The 24,256-nt window shown below is 40.1% G+C and overlaps 2 protein-coding genes and 1 long non-coding RNA gene across 7 annotated transcripts in view; 1 reads left to right on the top strand and 2 right to left on the bottom strand.

Moving 5' to 3' along the window:
* Positions 1 to 4,340: 4,340 nt before the first annotated feature.
* Positions 4,341 to 9,750, bottom strand: LOC138170048 (uncharacterized). Its single transcript, XR_011170520.1, has 3 exons — positions 9,366 to 9,750; positions 6,685 to 6,874; positions 4,341 to 4,635 (listed from the first exon to the last, which is right to left on the bottom strand). It is a non-coding gene; the product is annotated as an uncharacterized lncRNA (long non-coding RNA).
* Positions 9,751 to 10,040: 290 nt separating this feature from the next.
* On the bottom strand, positions 10,041 to 10,589 carry LOC138169947 (uncharacterized). Its single transcript, XM_069099480.1, has one exon. The coding sequence runs from the start codon at positions 10,587 to 10,589 to the stop codon at positions 10,041 to 10,043; it is 549 nt and encodes a 182-aa protein (XP_068955581.1).
* Positions 10,416 to 24,256, top strand: part of USP14 (ubiquitin specific peptidase 14) — a 36,441-nt gene continuing 22,600 nt past the window's right edge. The window contains exons 1-4 of one of the 5 annotated variants that reach the window (XM_069099745.1): positions 10,418 to 10,603; positions 11,473 to 11,580; positions 13,537 to 13,682; positions 16,398 to 16,430. In XM_069099745.1, coding sequence (XP_068955846.1) covers positions 11,547 to 11,580; positions 13,537 to 13,682; positions 16,398 to 16,430 — 213 coding nt within the window. In that variant the 5' untranslated portion in view covers positions 10,418 to 10,603; positions 11,473 to 11,546. Of the gene's footprint in view, positions 10,604 to 11,472; positions 11,581 to 13,536; positions 13,683 to 16,397; positions 16,431 to 21,502; positions 21,508 to 24,256 lie in introns of those variants that run through there. The other 4 variants (XM_069099747.1, XM_069099746.1, XM_069099744.1 and 1 more) reach the window with 4 other exon arrangements.

Here is a 24,256-nt window from a genome sequence, read left to right as displayed (position 1 = left end):
GCTGTGCTGGCCAATTCCTGTGGCCTGCCGGGCTGTCCTCAGCGGGAGGTTAGCTTCTCTGTGTCATTTTGTGGGTTCTGCAGCTCCAAAGTTTGTTTAGAGTCCCCTTTTTACATGGATTGGGGAGGGTGGAAGCTGGAGCCGTGGGAAGGTCGTGCTTCTACTCCACCATCTTGCCTCCTCCTCCTGAATGTCGAGATTTGAAATCTTGTTGGAGCTCAGTTATTTCTTTCCCAATGGGAGAGCTCCTTCACTCTGTATTATCTGGCATATATCCTCCTATGTATTCCTTCTCTGATTTCTATTTTGCTATGATTTGGATAAATGGGTTTCTTTGCTATTCATTATGTGTGTTCATTGTGGAACTGGTACCGTGTTTCCCCGATAATAAGACACTGTCTTATTAAATTTTTTGGACAGAAAAACACCAGAGGGCTTATTTTCAGGGGAGGGCTTATTTTAATGAACATTGACAGCAATTTTAATAAACAGGTAAACGTGAACAAAAAAATGTACCTTTATTCAATAAGCAAATCACTGGGGAAGAACAGGATGACACACTCCCTGCTGCAGCTCTGATTGGATGCAGCTCGGAGCACGGCGTGCGTTTCACGGGGGTGGGGACGGTGTATACATAGGGTACCATAATGTAGCGTGTAGCGCAGGGGATCACCTTCACTATGGTAGCAATCTCAATAGGGCTTATTTTCGGGGGAGGGCTTATTTTAAAGGAATCTTACACAGTAAGGGGAGGGCTTATTTTCGGGATAGGTCTTATTATCGGGGAAACACGGTATTTAGTGGGAAAGCCTTAATACAGAGGTTAGATTCTCATTTCCTACTCCCCAAAATGAGAGACAGCAATCAGAAGTTGATTGAACCTGATCATATCTCTTAGACTAACAATATTTAAGGTAGCAGGTAGATACAGTTCTAGTTGTGTTGTGGTCAGGGAACCATAAAATGTTGAGGTTTAAGGTTTAGGGCTATGTGAGACCCCAAAATACCAACATGCCGGGTCCTGCTGAAAGAATTCAACTCAAGTGTTCTCTGAGCCAAAGTAAATCAAAGTTTATTAAAAATTTGCTATAATGAGTAGACTCTTAGGGAGCCTAGATATCTGTGATGCTTGTATTGGACAAGCAGGCCAGAATAATCTGACACAGAGTGGGTCTGCACTAGATAATTCTTGGCTACCTCATGGAGGCAAGATGGAGCTTATATACAGAAAGACTATGGGAGGGTTCTAAGGGTGGTTTAGAGGAGGAGTTTGGGGAGGGTCTTTAGGAAGAGTCAAATGAGGTCAGACTCCAGTAATGAGAGATTAAGTGTGGGAAATAGCTGGAGGCTACCTGGAGATGAGAGACAATGGAGAGCTAGGCTAGTATAAGGGTAACAGATTTGGGTATAGATATTTTGGGAGGATCAAGGGTAAGAAGTAGCTGGACAATGGAGGGCTAGGCTAGTAAAAGTAAGAGATTTGGGCCAAGCTACAATGAAAGGTTTACAGCCTCAGGCAAATGCCTTATCAAATGGGAAGATTCAATCAGAGCTCAAGGGGTTTCCCAGAGCCTGTACCCCATCAGTTGGGTACCCTCTATCTCTGAGGAGAACAGAATGGTTTCTGGCTCTAACCTCCTGTTTTCTCTTCTGGCAGGAATAAAAATCTCCCCTGGACAATGGTCAGGAGAGAAAAGACTAGAGCTGTGTATTCTGCTTCCCTTGGAGCCACACAACAACACCCTAAGCTTTGCCACACATACTGATTTTTCTATACATAAATGAGATTTCTCTGGATTTCTGGCAATGCAGGCTGGTTAAACTGAGTCCCTTCCCCCAGAAGGAATTTATGAATATAGTTCCTGACACCAAGGATTTCCTCCAACCAATGTGTTGAGCCTTACTTTGTTTACTTGTTTTTTTTTTTTTTTGGATGGCAATTGGGATTAAGTAACTTGCCCAAGGTCACACAACTAGTTTTTTTTTTTTTTTTTGTATTAAGGGTCTGAGGCTGTACTTGAACTCAGGTCCTCCTGACTCCAGGGCCAGCACTCTACTCACTGTGCCACCTAGCCACCCCTACTTTGTTTAGTTGTGATTGAAATACCTGTTATCCATCTCAGTTTCAATATATCAAGGGTTGGCATAAGGAATTAAATGGGAACTTTTTGGGAGTTTTGCAGAAGCCATAGGTGACACACAAAGTCCAGCAGACAACACAGAGACTATGATCAAATAGTTACACCAAATTTTTCAATAAGGTACTATAAACACACCATAAAAGAAAAAAATGAAGATTTCTCTGGTACAAATGAAGAGGGTACCCACTAAGATGGCTAGGGTTTCTCTGGAGACCCCAAAATGCCAACATACTGGGTCCTGCCAAATGAATTCAACTCAAGTCTTCTTAACCAAAGGAAAGTAAAATTTATTAAAAGTTCGCTTGCCTTAGACACAGAGTAAGTCTGTGCTAGCTCATTCTATGGTGCTCTCACTATTCTATGGCATTCTATGGTGCTCTCACACCACATAGTGTGAGATGGGGTCTTATATACAGAAGGTTGTGGGAGGAATCTAGGGGTGGTCTAGGGGAGGAGTTTCAGGAGGGTCTTCAGGAGGAGTTAATGAGGTCAATGAGTGATTAAGGGTGGGAGGTAGCTGGAGGCTACAGACAATGGTGGGTTACGCCAGTTCAAGGGTGTATTGATATTTTTATAGGCTCAAGGGTGGAAAGTAGATGAACAATGGAGGGCTAGGCTAGTAGTTAGTAGTTAGTAACTAGGCTAGAGGTCTGGGCCCAGCCACAAAGGCCTATTACCTCATGCAAATGCCTCCTCAAATGAGACAAATGAGACAAGCTTCCCAGAGCCTGTACCTCTAGGACTCAAGGAGAGCTAGAGGGGGCTCCCAGAGCCCATACCTCATCACAAAGGGAGGGCCAAAAAGTTTTATGCAGATTTTCCAGATTGTGGGGGCACTGTGCCCCTAACCCCTGCCATGTGGAAGGGATAACTGTAATCAGTTGTGCTTGGGATTTGCTTAGCCTAAATTGATACAGTTTTAAAAGGCTCCAATCCTTTGCTATCTCAGTATAAAAAAGAATGGCCCCTGTCAATTAACCCAACCATTCTGGAAAGCAATGGAATTACGCTATTTAAAAAAAATTACACACGCTTTGACTCAGAGATTCTGCTGGTAGGCATGTACATCAAGGTCATCAAAATTAGAAATAAAAGTCCTCAAAGGACCAATATGTAGAAAACTATTTGTAGAAGCTCTTTTTGTAGTGCCAAAGAATTGGAAGCAAAAGGAGTACCCATCCTTTGGAGGATAACTTAATAAATCATGGCATATGAATATAATTATTGTGCTGTAAGAAATTATGAATGGGATAGTTTGAAAGAAACCTAAGAAGCATTGTATAAATTGATGTAGAGTGATCAGAACCAGGAGAGGGACATACTATAACAAGAATACTGTAAGACAAATAAGTTTGAAAGAAATTAGTACTCTGATCAATGTGATAACCAATGATAATTCTTGAGGACAGATGATTGTAGAGGGAAGGAAGAGGTGATGAGAGAAGGGGATGTATTCAAAAGAAATTGCAAAAGTGAAATCATTTTGGATATGGGTGGGGTGGGGGTGGGGTAAGAGATAGTGAGGAATCCAGGGAAGATTCCTAGGTTATGAACCTGAAAGACTGGGAGGATGATATTGACTTTTGTAATAGGAGTGGGGGAGAGTTTAGGGGGGAAGATAATTGAGTTTGGTTTTGGATATGTTTCATTTAAGATGTCTACTGGAAGAGTCTTCAAGGCAGTTGGAGGCCTGCTTTCGTGACTACTTGCCCTGAGGGAGCAGGCTTTTAGGAGACTCTCTCCACCTAGGAACTGAGGTAGTCGCAGAAGTTCAAACAGAAACTTGAAAGCTTTGAGCAATGGCTCCTGAGGGTATAGTAAACTGGGCCTTGCAGCATTTGTAAGCCTCCTTGTTTCATGACTCACTGAGGCATTTGATGAATACCTCATTTTGTCCTAACAGGGAATCTAAAATAAAAGGGAACTAGGGTTAGAGCCGTGCTTATGTTTATCATTTCAATGATAGACCATGAACACTAAAGAATGAAGAGGAAACATGCTACTCATTAGAAAGACACATGTAGTTTTTGACACAGCTAATGTGGGAGTTTATTTTACTGAATTATGTAAATGTTTATTGAGGGATTTTAAAATTTTGCCCAATTTTTTTTTGGAGAAGGAAGGATAGATTTATTAAAAAAAAACTTTTCACCTTATCACTTAGAAAATAAAAATGACAATTAGAAAACAATATAACAGTTTTATTGAAAGCAAAATAAAAAAGCCCAAAATAGAAACCTTAGAAAATAAACAATACCTTCCAAAGATCAAAGGAAAGAGCAAAGATAAAATTAAGTTCATAGGCATTTACAGCTCTAAGCATAAAAGTTACCTTCCTTCTGTGTTTTTTGGGAGGTAATTTTGGGTATTGCTTTGGTTTGTCTTCTTCTTGCTCTTTCTGATCACTGCTGGTGTGTGTAGTTCTTTCTGTAGGAATCTGTTACTCCCGGGAGGGATGGTTCTCTCATCCAGTCACAGTGGTCTTTTGACTAGGCTGGGGTGGGAAAAGAATGTCTTTGTCAACTAATGTAGGCATCTGTATAAAAATAGAAGCCAATCTTAATTCAGTGAGTGTAACAGAAAGAACTTGAAATCAGAAGACATAAGTTTTAATTTAAGTAGCCTTTATGTTGATCAAAATAATACACTGAGTAGACCTTCATTCAATAATAATTACTATAATATATTGAGTATATCTTCAAACATCACACAAACTTCAGTAGATCTGTTATCTCATTGATATGGGTACACCGTACAAGGATGCAAATAGCAATCCACCCATGTCTTTTCATCTCATATAATTCTTCCTCTCCTCCAAAAAATCTGCCATAGGGGTTCACCTAGTGTTCTCTATATCTTTTAAAAAGTTTTTATTGATATTTTCTGTTTCTTACATCACTATAATCCACGTACCCTTCTCCCTCCCACTGTGAAAAAGCCATTCCATATGACAAACAGTATATTTTGGAGAAGGGGGGGAAAAGTCAGCACAACTGATGGATATATTGAAAAAGTCTGAACATGTGCAACAATGTAGTACCTGTGGACCTCCCACCTCCAGGAAGAGATAAATTGGAAATATCTTCCTATCTATCTACATTTGAGTCCCACTTTATCTTTATACTTTTGTTATATTTATTTTTTATTTTCTGGTGTCATTTCCATATCATTTTTTATAGTACAGTAATCTATTACATTCATGTACCACAATTTGTTTAGCCATTCCCCAATTGGTGGGCATCTACTTTGTTTCCAATTCTTAGCTATCACAAAAAGTTCTCTGATAAATATTTTGAAGTGTATTGGGACTTTTTTCTTATTGATGGCTTCCTTGGAGGATAAGCCCAGTAACAAAGTCTCTGCATCAAAGGGTATGGACATTTTAATCACTTTACTTGCATAATTCCATTATTTTCCAAATATGTACCAAATCATTGCTCCACTAACAAGGTGTTAGTGTGCCTGGAGTGTAGAATGTGTTCAGGGAAGAGGAGTACCTATGATGTGAGGGCTGCTGAGCTCTTTTTAGGGCTTTCTACCTTGACATCTAGCTGATTCACATAATTCTCACCTGTGATTCCAAGAAGCTGTAGCATGCACAGCAGGCACACACCAGTAAATTGTTTCTGCAGATGGGCTAAACCAGGTTGAGGGTAAGTAAGGTCTCAAACCCTTTGGTTAATTAAGGGGCTGTCTACTCAAAAGCAAGTGAAAGCTTCCCCTGGTAGAATGAGAACAATGTATCACAATGGCCATGAAGGGCAGCTAAAGCAGGCACTGTGAAAGGTTTAGAGCAGGAGTGGAGAACCTTTGCCCTCAAGGCCACATTTGGCCCTTTAGGTCCTGAAGTGTGGCCCTTTTACTGAATCCAAACTTCACAGAACAAATTCCCTTAATAAAAGGATTTGTTCTGTAAAACCTGGACTGTCAAAAGGTTGCACCCAAGGACCTAGAAGGCCATGTGTGGCCTCAAGGTCACAGGTTTCCCACTCCTGGTTTAGAGCTTGGCTGGACATGGAAGACACCAAGGTCATGCACTATATCCCAGGCCATTACCAGTCATCTTGACTTTTGTCTTGCCACAGGACTGTGATGACTTTAGAGGGGAAGGTAGGCTAATGACTTCAAACTCTGCCTCACTTAAACCCAATTTACTCAAGAATCATAAGACATCACCCATACCATTTTACCATTTTTTACCTACCTCAAAATCTTGTGGTGACAGGCAACAAAGCAGCAAATGTGGATATACTGGGAGCTGTAATCACAACCCTATACATAGGCAGCCTAGGCCATAGGGTCATCTTCTCAGTGGACTGAAGCAGCAGTGGGATTTGGCAGTTCCCTAGGTGACTGAGCAGCTTTTTTGAAAGACTACACTGCTAACTTCCTGGCATGACATGGAAGGGGCTAGAAAAGGTGCCCTAAAAATTATCTGCTTCACCCAACCCTGACCTGCTTACTGTGGCAGGTGGGGAATCCCATTATGTGACTGAAAAACAAAAAAATGTACAAAAACTTTTGTGGAGATAATTTCACTCACCATTGGTACATGGAATGTGTACAAGCTTATGGACAATAAGAAATCCAGTAGACCCGAAAGATGAATAGCTCTTGTTGTAAGAGAACTCAGCGGGTATCACATCCAAATAGCAGCTTTGAATGAAACAAGGCTGGCAAATGCAGGTCAACTTCCCAAAGTCAGAGCTGGATAAAATGTTTTTCTGGAGTGACTGTAGTGAAAGGGAACGCAGTGAAACTTTTTTTTGTTTTTTAAACTTTTTTAGTTTTGCCATCAAAATTAACCTAGTCGAGGTTGTATGCCTACCAAAAGGAACAACTGACAGTCTCATGACAATGTGATTGCCATTTATGGAAAGTGCCAGGCCACCATTATCAGTGCATATGTTCCCACCATGATGAATCCTGATGAGATCAAAGAAAAATTTTATGACGATCTGGAGACCCTCATCATTAATGTGCTGAAAAAGGACAAGCTTATAATTCTGGGTAACTTAAATGCAAGAGCAGGCACAGACTACTACACGTTAGGGAGTCCTTGGGAAGAATGGAGTCAGAAATAGCAACAGCAATGGTCACTTACTACCAAAGACTTCTTCATCTCATGACCTCATCACCAACATTGTCTTTAATTTACCTAAATGCTATAAAATTTCATGGATGCACCCTCACAACAAACACTGGTATTTAATAGACTTATTATACATGATTCTAAGAACAGACAGACAGGATGTGAGAGTGATAAAGGTAATGTATGTTGCAGAGTGCTGGACTGATCATAAACATCCTCTCCAAGTTAAAAGCATTTATCAAGAAGCCTACCAAAAGACTTAATGCCAATAGATTGGAACAATTCTCCAAGTAAGAACAGTTTGTTGCTAACTTGGAGGGAAAAACAAGTCAACATATGGTTGGCAAAGTTGGAGCAGAAAAGGAGTGGGCAGCTTCCAGAGATTTGGTGTATAGTATTGAATTCACTCATCTGGGCCAGAACACTCAGAAACATCAAGAGTGGTTTGATAAAAATGATGGGAAAATTCAGAAGCTGCTAAAAGAAAAATAAGAACTCTATGGGGTTTCCCAGTATAGTTTATCCATTTCTAACAAAGGAGTATTTAACCCCATCAAAAGTAAAGTGTAAGCAAAGCTCAGAGATATGCTCAATAAGATGATAGATAAAATTCAGTTTTACAAAGATAGTAACAATCTAAAGCACTTTTACGATGCCCTTTAGGTTATTTATGAGCCAAAGACTTTTGGTGCTTCTCAACTACTCAGTGCTGATAGAGACAAATCTGTTAGCAAGATTCTGGTGAGATGGGCTGAACACTTCCATAGTGGTCTCAACAGACTGTCTTCAATGCTGAACCTACTGACCATTTGCCTCAGGTTGAAGTCAATTCCTCCCTAGTCAAATATCCAACTGAAGAAGAGGTTTTGAATGCCAATAGGCTCTTTTTTTGTGTGGCAAAGCACCTGGTGCTGATTCTATTCCAGCTGAGATTTACAAGATGGGGTCCACTGCTCATACAAAAGCTCATGGAAAATTTTCAGGTTGTATGGCAAAACTTATCCATCAGGAGTTCAAGGATGACTCCATTGTTCATTTCTATAAAGGTAAAGAAAATAGATAGTGGGGCAGCTAAGTGGCGCAGTGAATAGAGCACCGGCCCTGGAGTCAGGAGGACCTGAGTTCAAATTCGACCTCAGACACAACACAAAAACTAGCCTTGTGACCTTGGGCAAGTAACTTAACCCCAACTGCCCTCCAAAAAGCAACAACAACAAAAAAATAGTCCTGCGACAATTACAGGGCTGTCTCTTCGTTGCTAGAGTCCTCCTTAATATGCTGATGACAATCCACCTGAGAGCCAGTGTGTCTTCAGATAGGGCCAAAGAACAGTTGATATGATAGAGTCTGCTTCCTGACAAAATTCCAGAAAAAAAGGCAGGAGCAGAACATTTGTACACAAGTTCCTTGATCTGACAAAGGCCTTTGAGTTGTGAGGTCTTGCTGAAAGCTGAGGCAAATTTGGGTGCCTGAAAGAAGTTCATTAAGATAATCAACTATTATCTTTATCATCTCATGATTGACTGTAAGTGTAGACAAAAAAATACAAGATAATCTAAGGGGGTCAGATCCCATCATTCAATCAATCCTTAATTCCAACTGACTCCCAATCAATCCAATTAATTCCAACTGACTCCCAATTATTCAATCAATTAGAGCACAGTTAAATTGTATGGATACAAGAAAGACAAAAAACACAGTTCTTGCTTTCAAAGGGCTTATATACTCATATACATGTAAATAAAAAGATACATACACAGAAGGAAGGGAATTGTAGAGGGAAAGGCTCAAGTGGCATCCAGGACATGTAAAGGTGGCATTTGAGCTGAGTCTTGATGGAAGCCAGAGATGGCCAAGAGACAGAGCAGAAGAGGGAGAACATTTCAAGCTTGTGGTACAGCTAGGGCAAAAGCAAGGAATAGGCTGGTATATAGTCAGACCACAGTACAAAATGTGAGGAGACTGGAAAAGCAGGAAGGGTAGGGAAGAGCCTTAACATTTACATTTATCCTGGAGGTGATCGGGAGCCACGGTCCCCCAAGAAGCATCATTTAGCTATTACTCTGTGCCAGGCTCTTTTGCCAAGGCCGGGGATTACATTCTAATGAGGGAGCAATCATGCAGTGACGTACGTCGAAGATACCCAGACCGCCATAGGGCAGATTGACTGGAGAGGATCAGGAAAGGCTTTGGGTAGGGGTGGGTGTTATTTATGCGGTATTGAGAAGACAACCAGGCAGCGCTGAGGAGGGTGCATTTCACGCACGGGGCACCGCCAATAAAAAAGCATGTCTTTTGTGTCCCGCACCTAAATTCAAATAAGTCACAGGCCGGCCTCACACCTACAGGGCCAGAGATGGCAACTCGAGGCCCCTTCCAACTCGTCTTCGTCCATAAAAGAACACCCACGGAGGGTCGCCAAAGACCCGACTGGGGGGCGAGTGGGTGACTCTCGGGGGCAGAAGAGTCAAAATGAGAACTGGGCACTATTTGTGGCTGACCCACTCCCATAAAGAGGAAGACCGGGATCTGCAAAAACTCCCAATCCGAGCTCAAGACTCGAACCCCCAACAGCCAAAGGCCCCCTCCGCCTCCACGTGACGCCACATGGAGGGAGGGCTCCCATGCGCGCCTCGCTCATTCAGGCATTACGCACGTACGTACGTGCGCACGCGCGCTAGCACCACCGAGCGGCCCGCGGCCCCAGCCCCGTCCCCTCCCCCCCCCTCCCCCCCCGCCCCCCCCCCCCCCCCCCCCCCCCTCCCCTTCCCTCTCGGCTCCTCCCTTCCCCCCTCCCCTTCCCCCTTTTAACTTCTTCCCCCATCCCCCTCCTTTCCTCCCTCCTCCTCTTCCATTCCGCGTGATCTGCGTCCTCCTCCCGCCCCTTCCGCTCCTTTCCCCAATCGCTCTCCTCTTCGTCCTTCCTCCTCTTCACCCTTCCCCGCCTTTCTCTTTTCTCCCCTCCCCTTCCGTCCACTCCTCTCCACCCCGCCTTCTTCTCCATCCCTCCCCCCCGACTCACTCCTTCCTCCTCCCTTCTCTGTCTCCTCCTCCTGGCCCTCCCTCCCTCTCCCCCCCGCCCCCCCCTCCCCTCCCTCCCTGGTCTCCCCTCCCTCCCTGGTCTCCCCTCCCCTGAGGTGTCCCTCAGCCTGGCGAACGGCGTGTTGCTGCGTCATCGTCAGTGGCCGGTTTGAATGAGACTCAAGAGTCGCGCCGCCGCCGCCGGATCTGAAGCCCAGCCCGAGCCGCCCCTGCCGCCGCCGCCGCCCATCCTCTCCTGCTCTCCTCTCGTCTTCCTTCCCCTCCTCAGCAGCCCCCAGTCCCGGCCTTCGTGTGCCGCCGCTTCCCTCAGCCATGCCGCTCTTCTCAGGTGAGCTCCCGCCGGGGCCTCTTCCCTTCGCCTCCTCCCCAAGGCGGCTTCCCGGGGCACTAGGCCTCTCTCGGGCGGAGGCACGGGCTGAGCCCGGACTCTGGGGTGGGGGAGACGTGTGCGGCTGCCCTCGCCCGGGCCCTCCTCGTCTCCGTTCGGGGCCTAGGCAGCCGGGCCGGGCCCCGGCCTGGGGGTGGGGGAGGGGGAAGGTGGAGGCCGTGGTGGGGAGCGGGCCTCGGCCTCCCCAGCGAGGTGACTTTGCAGAACGCGCCTTGACATTTGTCGCACCACACAGACACACACACACGCGCAGCCAGACACGCCACCCACAGACACACACACACCACCCAGGGCGGTTGTGGAGGGAGCGCGGCTGCAGCGCACGGTAGTATCCGGCCGGCCGGAGGTGGGGGCGGGCAGGGCGTGCCGGGGCCGGGGCCGGGGCCGGGGCCGCCGGCCCGGTGGCTTTGCCTCCGTCTCCCCCCGCCCCAGCAGCCCTTCCTGGGGCGATTGCAGACCCCGACGATCATGGCTCCTTCTCCATTTCTCATTTTTTCGTCTTCCGTTGGCCAGGCCTTGACACTACCAGGATGGTGGTTGTCTCTTCAGGAAAACCATGCTCCTGGGAGCTGGTGACAAGTGATAATTCTTTTTGGTCAGATCTCCTGTTTATCTCGGCAGGTGCAAAACAAGCTTCATTTGAAATGGCAGCCTCAAACCCCAAACCTTCCTGGGGCTTCTTCAGGCCTAATGGCTTCTCAGTTTGTCTCCAAGAGTTTTAAGAATTTGGCCTCACTTTGGGGAATGTAGGATCAGAGGATCCTGGAGTTAGAGGGACCTCAGAGGTCTTCTACTTACTTACTTTACAGATGAGGCAGCTGAAGCTGGAAAAGGTTCTGAGGTAGGGAGTGAATAAGTGCTCCCTCTATGCTAGGAGCTTTACATGCTTCATTTGATCCTCGTAACAACTCTGAGAGGTAGGTGCTTTCACCACCCTTACTTTACACTTTGAGGAAGCAGAGGGGGACAGAAGTTATGACTTGTCTAGGGTCACACAGTTAAGTGACTGTCTCAGGCGCATTTCAATGCAGGTCTTCTGTCTCCGGACTTCAGTGCTGTATCTACAGAGCCACCTAGCTGCCTCTGAGCCAAATTAGGATTTGAATCCAGGTCTTCCTGAGGAAAAGCTTAACTTTCTCTATTATTGAATCGCCTAACTGTATTTCTTTGGACCCTTTAGGAACCCCTTCTTTACAGTAATGATTTAAATCTCCAAATTATCAGGTTTGCTAATCCAGAGGACCTGGCAGCATCTCAGAATAATTTTATGAAGACGTGATTGATGGGGGACTAGAACCTTTTGGTTGAGAAGCAGAGATTCCCCAATTCCTTTCCTATGTCACTAATTTCTGTGTATTGTATGTAACTAATATAGATCTATAAGTACTAGAGTAGCATCATGTATGTTGGAAGGTATTGGAAAGGTAATAATAAAAACTGACATCTTATTTGCTTTTGAAGGTTTATATACAATATCTTATTTAAGCTTCACGATCACTGTATGAAAAAGATGTAATTTTAGCAAACTGAGACTCAGAAACAAGACTTTTTGCCCTTGGTTACAAGCCCTTCTAACCCTGCTATTTCTTTTTTCTTTTTTTTTTTTTTGAGGGCACTTGGGGTTAAGTGACTTGCCCAAAATCACACGGCTACTGTTAGGTGTCTGAGGCTGGATTTGAACTCAGGTCCTCCTGACTCCTGGGCCGGTGCTCTGTTCACTGCGCCACCTAGCCCCCCCCAACCCTGCTATTTCAAGTCCAGAGATTTCCCAGTGCACTAATCTAATAGTGCTATAATTCTATTTTCTGTTTTTCTTTTTAATTAGGGCATTCTTAATTTAATAAAGCATAATAATTTTAGTTATTCAGTCATGTACTTTGAAATCTACTTAAGCCTGTTTGATTCCAGTTTCAAGTAAGAATTCTGAATTTATATAAATTAAAGAAGTAAACAAAGCTTTTTATAAAATCACATTAAAATATTGTATGTCTAAGGGGAACTGAAATGAACAGAAATTCACTTTTAAAAATATAATTGCTCCAATTTCAGTTTCCCCTAATGATGAAGATCAAATAAATGAAACAGCTGCTACTCCCTAGGATGACATTTTGAGAGACTAGTTAGTATATTCTGTAGAAAAACTAGTATATCTCTGGCAGTTTAAAGTCAGATTTTACACCCATCTGACTCAACTTATTTACAGACTAGAGGCATGAACCATTTGAGTTTCTTTGATCCTTCCCCTGCACAATTCTTTTTTTTTTAAGCAGTCGGGGTTAAGTAACTTGCTCAAGGTTACAGAGCCAGTTATTTCTGGGTGTGGTGCTGAGTATCAGAGCCCGGATTCGATCCCAGGTCATCCCGACTCTCGGGCCGGTGCTCTTACTCACTGGCCGCACCACACAATTATTCTTAATGATCTAAAATACCATGTAGTATATTTTATATAATTGTATAAAACCTGCTTTCTTCTAAGAGTTTTTCTCTTTTACTCTTTACTTCTCACCTTTATAAGTCCTCCCCCAAACAATATTTGTTATCTTCGATTACCATAATTTGCAAGAGTCCTAGAAGTTTCTATGGTAAATACTGTGATGGATTGAGTTCTGTGAGGTCAGTTTAATGCAGATAAGAGTGCTAGAGGAAGAGTCAGTTGCCCTAGGTTTTGATAAAGACCAGTAGTTCTCAAACTGCTTCATCTTAGGATTCCTTTCATTGGGGATCCCAGGAAAGCTTATGTGGGCATTGGCTAATTAGCTGTGTGGACTTTGGGTAAATTATTTAAGCAGTCTGATTTTTAATTTTCTTCTCATTTTTCTTGCTTCAAAATTCTGTGCTATTGTGAATCAGTACAATTGTGTTTTCATTTGCAGTTAATGTAAAATGGGGAAAAGAGAAGTTTGATGGTGTAGAACTGAATACTGACGAACCTCCCATGGTATTCAAGGCTCAGCTTTTTGCACTGACTGGAGTCCAGCCTGCTAGACAGAAAGTTATGGTGAAAGGAGGCACTCTGAAGGTAAAAGTCACTAATCCTTTTTTTTTTCCAGTGCATAGTAACAATAATTAGTGCCATTGGTTAATACTCAGAAACATTTCTTTGGTATTTATGGGCATTTGTTTTACATTTCTGAATGTATATGTAAAATGTGCAGTCTCCATTCTGGATTTATGGTGATGGTGAACAGGATTCAAAATTATAGATAATACCAGATATACCATACAAGCATTATTTTGTAACTTTTAAAAATTAAAATACATATGCATCTTATAGAAGAGTTATTTTAATGTGTTTTTTGCCTAACATTAAAATTAATTTACCTTTCCTGGACCAGCAGCAAGACCATGAAGAAAAAGCAAGCAGTGCTATGCTAGATCTATGAACAGATCATATAAGACTTCCTGTATCATTCCATAGCATAACCCACCCATACCTTTTTATCCTTGGTGATTCGTTTCCATGTTCTTCCCTAAACACTTCATAGAAAACCAGTGTATCCAGAGAGCATTCTTGAGGTCTCTTAATATTTCATGTATACCAGTGTGATACTTGGACTGTAGTCAATATGTGCTATTTCTCCCTTTTACTGCATGAACAGCTTACCTCCTTTTCCAGTCATAAATATTTTTATGTCACTTCTTACTAACAAGTCATTGTTGGTAATACGCTGCAGCTTGTTTATGTATTAGTTATGATAAGTATTTTAGAGCACATATTTTATATAATAACATAAATGTTATATGAAATGGTACTTATTTCCCCCTCTTTATCCTTCCTTCAAGGACTGCACATAAATTGCCATATGGTGCTTTTGGTCTGTTGGTTAGCCATCTTTGCTTATTCGACTATAAGTTACATGATGATAAGTAGAGGAGGTGATGTCTCAAGAAATTTGAAAGTAATGTTCATAAATATGGTTCACTTCTTAAGTATATTTGGGTGTAATGGAGGGGAACTCTGATATAAGATAAATAAGCTGCACTTTCTCTACAAGGATTCTACAGTCCAGTTGGTGATTTATAACAATATTATGAGCAAAGTAAAATTTTAAATCATTGCAAATAAATGCAAATTAGCATAGAAAGCTGAGTATCTGAGCATATTTCAATTCAATTTTTTTTTCATATTAAAAGCTGTAAAGCTTCAGTGAATTGGTTTAATGGAAGGATAATATATTTAAGTTAGTTAAAAATTGAAACTTGTTTATTTGGACCTTTGATTTTATTGTGTATGGAACTGTCAGTAAGAAATTCCTTCTATCAATGCATTTTGGCAACTGGTCTGCAACCTCATAGTCCAAGTAGCTTTTGGCGTCTCTGAGAAGTTAAGAGACTTGCCTAGGGTCACGTGGCCAGTGCTTCTACTAAGTGTCAGAGAGAGAACTGGAACCCCTGACCATGAAGCTAATTCTATCCACTATGCATGACTTCATAATATATAGTGCTTTATATAGGGGCAGCTAGATGGCTCATAGGGTACCTAGGTGGCACAGTGGATAGGGTGCCAGGCCTAGAGTCAGGAACTCAATTCCTGAGTTCAAATCTGGTCTCACTTACTAGCTCTGTGATCTTGGGCAAGTCATTTAACTTTCGTTTGCCTTAAGCCACTGAAGAAGGACATGGTAATAGTTTATCCAGTATCTTTTATTTATTTATTATTATTATTTATCCAGTATCTTTTCCAAGAAAACCACATGGACGAGTATTGGCATGCTGTGGTCCACAGGATTATAAAGGGTTGGACACAAATGAACAACAGCTGTGTGTGTGTGTGTGTGTGTGTGTGTGTGTGTGTGTGTGTGTGTGTGTGTGTGTGAGAGAGAGAGAGAGAGAATGGTAGAAACCCCAATTAATTCATGAACAGTTTTTCTACTTTTATTTCTGTTTTCAAACTAAAATTTCTGCTTTAGAGCTAGAGGATATTCTTAGATGTTTGAAAAAAGTACAGCAGTAGGATGCAACATGCTGTAGACTTAGAACTTTTTAATGGCTAAGTGGTTTCTATTGGGAATATAGGAGTTCAAGAAGTAATTGAATATAATTTTTGATAATGCTGTATTTTTGAGGGAGAAGTTAGGGGAAGTTAGGAGTGTTGAGGGTAATAGCTTAGATCAGCTCATGTTTTCTGTACATTGGGTCCCTTTGTGTCAACACATATATTGACTAATTTCTTGATTAACACTGTGAACATGTGAAAGTGTTCGGCTTGGTTCCCAGAGGTATACTTTCATACTTAAGAAATTCAAACATATTTTGGGGTGGGGGGAAACCAATACTTTTATTTGCGAGATTCAAGGCAAAGTCTTTTAAATAGCTTTTGGGATAGTACACATAAGCACAATTCATTAAATGCCAGTTTTTGTTTTCCCTGTTGATGCGAGCCACTTAACTAGTATGACATCTCTGGATAATTTTCATTTAAAATCTTCTCTCTTGAGTTTTCTTAGCATCAGTGCCTTTGTATTCTTGGTGCTATTAGGAGTGTTGACTTCTGCATAAGGCGGCAGAAGAAGGGAGATATTTGTATTTGAGGAAGGAGTAGAGGATGAGAGATGTTTGGATGAATAGAATGACATCTTGAGTTCTATAGATTTTTGTTACTTCATTTTAGAAAATCTACTTGTAGAATTAATAGTTAACAGTCAGACCAGTATTTAAGGAGTTGAAATTAGTTGGATATTGTAATAGACACAGATGCTTAAAATTAAAAGTAATTTTTTTTCCTTTAAAACAGGATGACGATTGGGGAAACCTCAAGATAAAGAGTGTAAGTATTAATAAGATTTCATTTCATTTTTGGCGGGGGGGAAGGTAGGGCAATTGGGGTTAAGGGACTTGCCCAAGGTTACACGGCTAGTTTTTGTGTGTGTGTTAAGTGTCTGAGGTCACATTTGAACTCAGGTCCTCCTGACTCCAAGGCCAGTGCTCTATTCACTGCACCACCTAGGCGCCCCAAGATTTCATTTCTTAAGAAAAGGCTATTTCATTATTAATCAGATGATTGAGATACAGATATGGAAGAAACCATAAGGATCATTTAATCTAACCCCCATATTAAGAAACTGAGGTCAGAAAGGTTAAATAATTTGCCCAGTTACACTACTTAATGGCAAAACCAAAATTAGAACCTAGTTTTCTGATTCTGATGTTTATTATGTCTCTTCAGTTTAGTTTTCTTAGAAAAAAAGCAAAGAACTACTAATGGAAGAAATTAGTAAAATGAACTTTACTCAGAATTTCTGTTGTATTTTGTTTTATCTTTATAAGAGAAAGTAAGGTCACCGGAAGGTAAAGTGTTACTATGGAGTTGATGGATTTCTAATATGTACACCTGATATGCACACAGTCCATGTTATTTCCTTTTAATTATGCTAACTAATCAGTTTCCTGGAATGTTATAGATCCTTGCTATTTGTGGAATAGAAGCCACTTAGAGTAACCTACTAGCGGTTCTGACAAATTGGTTAAAAAGGAGAAATCCTCAAATGTAAGAAACTGTAATATAGTTGAAGTTTAAAAGGTTGATAATTAGACATAGACGTAAAAGGGTGGTCTTTGAATTCATTTTAAAGAATAATGGTGCCAACTATTGAGTGTTGTTTCCTATTTACTAGTTCATTTATCCTCTCCATCCAGTTGACTTTCAATATGCCACCCTGCCTTCTCCAAAAATCTTGGTGGTGTTTTTCCCATTTCACTCATACTCTATGACTACTCAATTGCTAAATCTTTTTTTTTTGTATTTCCATAACATCTCTTGTATATATCTCCTCTCCACTCAAACATCCAACAGTCTAGTAGAGGCCATTTCACCTGAATTATTGCATTGACCTTCTAATTCATATCTTTATGTCATCTGTTGACACTTCAGTCCATCCTTTGCATTGCCACTAGTGTTTTTCTGAAAGTCTAAAATTGGCCATTTCACTCTCCTGGTGGAGAGTGGCTCCTTGTTACCTTTTGGGTTTATTAAAATTCCTCTTTGACATTTGCAGCTCTTCACAAGCTGACCCCTTCTTACCTTTCTTTCCAGTCTTATTATGCTTATTTCCTTACATTTTCTGATCTGCTCATACTGGCACTATTTAAACGCTCAGTGCCCAGTCTGCATGCTTTTCTTCCTACTGCCACGCACTTCCTCCTCACCTCTACTTCTTGGAATCCCTGGTTTCCTTTGGGACTCTGCCCAAACACCAGTTTTTTTATGAAGCTTTCCTGGTCCCTTCGGGTACCTTCTCCCAAAATTACCTTGCATTCATTTTGTATTGCTCTTTAAGTATTCATATTGTGTATATATTTTCTCGCATTGGAATGTAAGCTTCTTGTGGTTAGCACAGTGCCATAGTGTGTTTGTTGATCAGCCGAATTGAAAAGTTTTATGAGATTAAGTCAGTAGTGCATAAATAGGATAAATTATCATAGGAGAAAAGACATTTCTCATTTCTCTATGGTTACAAATGCATTAATTTAATACAATTGAAATACCATATTACCTAGGATGAATTAGGTGCTTATTTATTAAGACATTGAGTGCTCTGCAGTTAATTTGGGTTCAGCATTATGGCATGTAAAACTGAAGAAATACCTTAGAACATAATGATATCTGGTATTTATATAGTTTTTTTTTTAAAAGTTTGCAAAGCATTTTTTATACCTTCTTCTGTTTTAATCTCATAACAGTTCTCTGAGATGGTTACTCTAGGAATTATATTCCCCATTTAACATATGGAGACAGGCTTAAAAAGACCTGTTGAGAAAAGCTAGTAATTGTCATATGTAAGATGTGAGCCCAGGTTTCCACATACAGCTCACTTTTCAGTCCACCAAGCTACATCTCCATGAGGTAGACTGTAGAAAATAATATGTCATAAAAATAACTAGAATTAAAATTTTTTTGATAAAAAAAAAATACAGTGAGCTTATCTCCAAGTATCTTAACTCTTGATTTGATTTGTTTACCTTCTAGATTTAATTTGAAATGTCTGTGTATATAGTTTGGTCTGGACTTATGACTTCATCAATGTTTGGACTCCTGTTAAGGAGCCTATCACCAACCAGTGCGTATCAGCACCTGTTTTCCAGCTTATATTCTTGTAGATTTGCTTATAGGCCCTGAAAAGATAGTGACTTGCCCAGAGTCATACAGATAGTATTTGTCAAAGGTGTAACTTTTGGATTTCAAAAGAGTTGTGACTAAAAGAAATGGTTCTGGAGACGGTTCTGAAAAAGGAATTTCAAAAATATCTTAAATATTGGCAGCATTGTTGACATATAGCCTCTCCAGGTGGCTGCTTCAAAGAACAGTATTCATTTGGGTGTATAAATTCTGACATGCTTGTTTCAAAATGAAAAAATTAAAGCCAGTTGTTACTTTGGGTGCATGTTATAGAGTCATTTTATGCTCTGTTAGGCTTATGAGCTGTATATGTTTTCTTTCTCAATAGAATATAAACTCTTTGAGAGAAGCAGTTTCATTTTTGTCTTTGTATACAACCCCAGTATCTGTCTAGCACGGTGTCTGGTACACAGTAGGCACTTCATAAATGTTTATTGTTTGACTCTAATGGGAAAGTAGGTTTAGAAGGTTGTTAATCTTTTATAAGGAGGGTTTAAAACTTTAAAGCCTTTCTTTAGAAATGGTAGAGTGTTTATTATTTTAGAATTCTTAAGGTGAGATCCTCTTTATTCACTTAAACTTAAGTGTAAGACTTATGTTTTAAGGACTATGAATATTACCTACCAGGCCATTGTCATAACCTTTAATTTGAGATAATTGTCATAATTTTTATATGGCAATAAATTGCCTATTTTCCAATTAATGCTTTTATATTAGAACTGAGATGATCCCTATGGCATCATTGGTTGGACCATTTTAGGAGTATTTGAAGGTGTTTTCAGAAGCTGAACTATAAGGTCAAAAAGCATGATGCTATGGCATATGTCGCAACTTTAATTATGAGTGATGCTTGATAAAATAACTAGTTAACCCAGATAGGTATCTTTAGAATGAAGAGCAGGTCATTCTAACCATATGTGAATTGTACCAAGGTTTTAAAAACAAATATCATTCTAGTTCTGTTTCTAAAAAAACACTAGGATTTAACCACTGCAAGTGGCCTGCTGATGTGTGGAGGTGAATACTTTCTTTGAGTAGGCCTGGTTAGTTAGATTTTATTTATTTTTTCATATTTAAGTTTTATTGTTGTCTTTTATTTTAACAGGGGTCATTTTTTAAAACAGTCTGTTCCCACATTGAACCCTATCATGTAACAAAGGAAAAACCCAGCAGACACAGGGATTGGTTGTATCAGAGAGGATGGTAATACATTCCATATCTATACCCTCCCTCACTTTTTGCTTGAGAAGAGTGAGGTATGTTTCATTACCAGTTTTTTAGAACCCTGTTTTGTCATTGGAATCAATCGGCATCCAATTGCCCTTTTTAGCTTTGTTTTGTGTTCTAATTAGCTTACTTTTAGGAAAAAAAAACTTTTCTATGAGTTACTATTTTCTGGTTGTCTACAATACTTTTCTTGCCCTTAATTTAAGGAGTTTCAAATAAAGACTATTACTGTTTTTACATATTAGTTATTCCTCTCAAGAGTATGGAAACCTGGGCCATTCCGTGTGGTTTCTAGTGGTGCTGATTGAGGTACTATCTAGTTGTGAATTCTTTAATCTGGTGCACTAGTTTTTTTCATCTCTTTAAAAAATTTTTTTTATTGATATCTTTTATTTTTATAGCACCTTTCCCTTCTCCCCACCTCAGAGAGTCATCCCTTAAAACAAAGAATAAAAAAGAAGAAAAAATAAGCAGTTAAGCAAAACTAACCAACACATCAACCAAGTCCAGCATTATATGCAGTGTTACACACCCATAGGCTCCCACCCCTGCAAAGAAGGGAGGAGGAGGGCAGGTGATGCAGTAAGTTTTACTAGAAAATAGTTATAAGTGTTATATGGTACAGAAATATTTCTTACCTGGAAAATTGTAATATGCTATTTTATTTTGATTGACATAACTTGATAGATAAGTATATTATTTTTTTATGTCACAGATTATACTAAACAGATATAAGAGTTGGGGGAATTTAAGGTTTCATATTTATGTTTTAATGGTTGGGGTCTGATTGAGAAATGAGCAAAATAATTTCTTCAGGTTTTCATGCATTAGGAAAAATGGCATCATTTGCCTTACTATGTATTTTCCATATGAGTTATCTATAGTAGCTTGCTGTTAATACCTATTTTAGATTTACACTTGTGAAGAATGAAAATCACTGTTGTTCTGAAATTTTTTTATTTGCATAAGCCTGTGTGAAAGTCAATTTGGAAGGCCTCTAGTAGCCATATTCAATCAAGAAGGTTTACATTTGAGTCCATTTCTGATCTCAAGAGAAGTAACAGTTGTTTTGGTCTTCATTTCCTGTGTACATGTTTAATTGGACAGCATCATATATCCTACAACCTGCAAAGGCCCCTGATGTGACTGAGAAATGATTTTGGATCTTTATATGCATTATAAGTGCTCTAGAGTAGTGAAGAAAAAAAAATGCATTTCTAACACTTATTGTATAATTTGATAATTCTCATTCTTACTAGTTTATAACCTAAGAGAAAATACTGTACCAGCTTATTGATAATAGTATAGTTTTGGATACATGAGATGATATTAATCTAGATATACAACTTATGCTGAGACCAGAAATGAACATGCTTTGGGCAATAGGAAGCATTTGAAGGGTTATTTCTGAATATAGACATTTAAAGTGAAACTCAGTTCAAAATTAGTTTGTACCGCAGAGAAGGTTCTAAGGAAAACAATATCTAGATGGATAAAGAGTGTAAAAGGAAGAATAATGAATTAATTAAGCCCAATGCCATCTGGACACATTCCCTTGAATATATCAAGTTTTGTTTAATTTTAAATTCATTAGGAACAAATGATTCCATGTCTTTCAGCATTTTCCCTTTTCACAGAGTTAACCTCTAATAACTCTTTTGTTGTATTATTTTGTCTATCTTGGGATTTCTAAAATTCTAGGTTTATCATAGTGTCTGTGCCAGAACCTATGCTTTCTTAAGTTTATGAACTTAATCTTATTGTGTATTTTTCTTTTTGGTATATTTTTTTTTCTTTTGGGGAGTTTAAAAAATTCTTTTAAAATAATTATGTAAAGTAATATGGGAGATACTTCCTCCAAAAATAGCTATTTTTGTTTAGGGTATGCTTATCTCTGGTGTAATGGTAGCATTTTTAACTTAAAGTACTTCAGGTACTTGTGTGGAAGAAAATTCTGTTCTTTGCATTTTTAATTACAAGCCTGTCAGAATCAATTTTTATTAATTTAAATCTTTGTTATTTAGTTGTTTCAGTGGTATCCAACTGTTAATGCTGTTTTCTTGGCAAAGATTCTGGAGTGTTTTGCCATTTCCTTCTCCAGCTCATTTGACAGATGAGGAAACTGAGGCAAATTGGATTAAGTGACTTGCCCAGGTTCACACAACTAGTAAGTCTCTGAGGCTAAATTTGAACTCAGGAAGATGAGTTTTCCTGACTTCAGACCTCGAACTCTATCCACTGAGTCACCTAACTGCCTCGTTACTTAACACTTTGTCAAATAGGACAATAGTCTTGTCACAGTCACATTAACTTTCTGCTCACACTGGAGAATCCTTTTTCTAAAACCATTCAATCACTCATCAACCATTGTCTTCAAGTGTTCTTATGTCCTGCTGGTCAGAAGCAAAACCAGAAAATACTACTATTAATCTAAGTAATTAAAAACTTTTTTAATCCTTTAACTTCATTATGGCCCTTATCTCTTCAGGGAGGAGTCCTTACTAGACACATCTGGACACTGGGTGTAGGAGTAGGTTTAAAACTGGTTAGGCCTTTGGCCGGTAGGTGGTGCAGTGGATAGAGGGCCAGCTTGGAGTCAGGTAGATTTGAGTTCACATCTAGTCTCAGACACTTGTTAGCTTCATCATGTTGGGCAGTTCACTGAATTCCCTCATCTGTAAAATGAGCTGGAGAAAGAAATGAGAAATCACTTTTTTATTGTCTTGGCCAAGAAAGCCCCAAATGAGGTTATGAAAAGTTGGACATGACTAAAAATAACTGAATGACAACAAGGCCTTTGATGAGGCAGGAAAAGGGTTTAGTTCTGGCTATTGTTTTGAGAATTGGTAGTAGGGGAGTCAGGATGGTGGATTAGCAGGAAGAAGTATAGCCTAGCTTGCTTACCATGCTTCTTCCACAGAGATCTAGAAGACTCTTGGGACTGAATTCCGACCAGGAAATTGAAGAAAAAGTCACAGTGAATCATTTTAACCCCATCAGGGTTGCTTAGAGAGACAGAATCCTGGGGATAGGGTCTGACCAGGAGCATTCTGTATACAGAGCACTCTAGCACCCTAGGCCTGAGAGAGGACCAAGACTGGGCCCTGGGTCAGGAAGAGATCCTAGGGGATCCCTGAACTAACACAGGTGCAGGAATCTGTATTATCTGGCAGCTCTGTCATCTACTACCCAGTTTGTAGTCTTAGATCCAGGGTAGACTGAGGAGGGAACCTGAGTGAGAAATGAGTTCAGAAGCAAATAATTACTGTGGCTCTGATCATAAAAGCAGGGCAGAGACTCACTTCTATCTTCCAGCTCAAGCGAAAGCCTGTAGTGGAACAATCAGGATGACCTGTAATTCAGTTGCTTTGAATCTGCAGAGCTTTCCAGTAGTTGTTGAGTTGAGCAACCAGGAACAAGCCAATAGACATAAATCTGGGTCAGGAATTTACAGAACTTAGTCCAGGAGTGCAGTAAGCAGACTTTGGTCAAAGCAAACAGGAAGATGAAAGAGGACAGAAGCCCAGTCCAGATGGTTCCTCCAGAGTGCACAGAGCTCAGCTCTGACATGAAAGTCAAACTTAAGAAATGGGTTGGAAGAATGAACAAACAAACAAAAAAGAATTACACCATAAAGAATATCATGGTAATAGGAAAGCTCAAGATATATACGTAGAAGAAAATGATTCAAAAAACATTTACAGGCTTCATCTCAAAAAAAAAACAACAGACTTGGATATAAGTCCAACCAGAATTCCTAGAAGAGATAAAGCAAGAGTTTAAAAAAAACAAACCAAAGAAAGGTGATATTAAAAACTAAATGAAGTGGTAGAGGAAACAAAAGGGAAATGACAACTCTGGAAAACAGGAAGAGAGAATTAACAGCTATTATTTTTGCATCTGATTTGCAATAGGTACAAAAGGTACACAAGAAAGTAACTCCCTAAAAGTTCAAATTGATCAAATGGAAGCTAATAACCCCATGAAACATCAAGAAATATTAAACCAGGGGTGGCTAGGTGGCACAGTGGATAGAGCACTGGCTCTGGAGTCAGGAGGACCTGAGTTCAAATCCAGCCTCAGACACTTAACACAAAAACTAGCCATGTGACCTTGGGCAAGTCACTTAATCCCAGTTGCCCTCCAAAAAGCAAAAAAATAAAAATAAAAAAAGAAATATTAAAACAAAATCGAAAGACTAAAAAAAGATAGAAGGAAATGTAAGGTACCTTTACAGCAAAAACCGATGA

This window comes from Petaurus breviceps, unplaced genomic scaffold, assembly GCF_028583685.1.
Source record: "Petaurus breviceps papuanus isolate PSGF00001 unplaced genomic scaffold, PetGlider_PUasm1.0 38, whole genome shotgun sequence".
NCBI classification, from domain to species: Eukaryota; Metazoa; Chordata; class Mammalia; order Diprotodontia; family Petauridae; genus Petaurus; species Petaurus breviceps.
The sequence above is the reverse complement of the archived record's forward strand: the minus strand, read 5'-3'. Positions and strand labels throughout refer to the sequence as shown.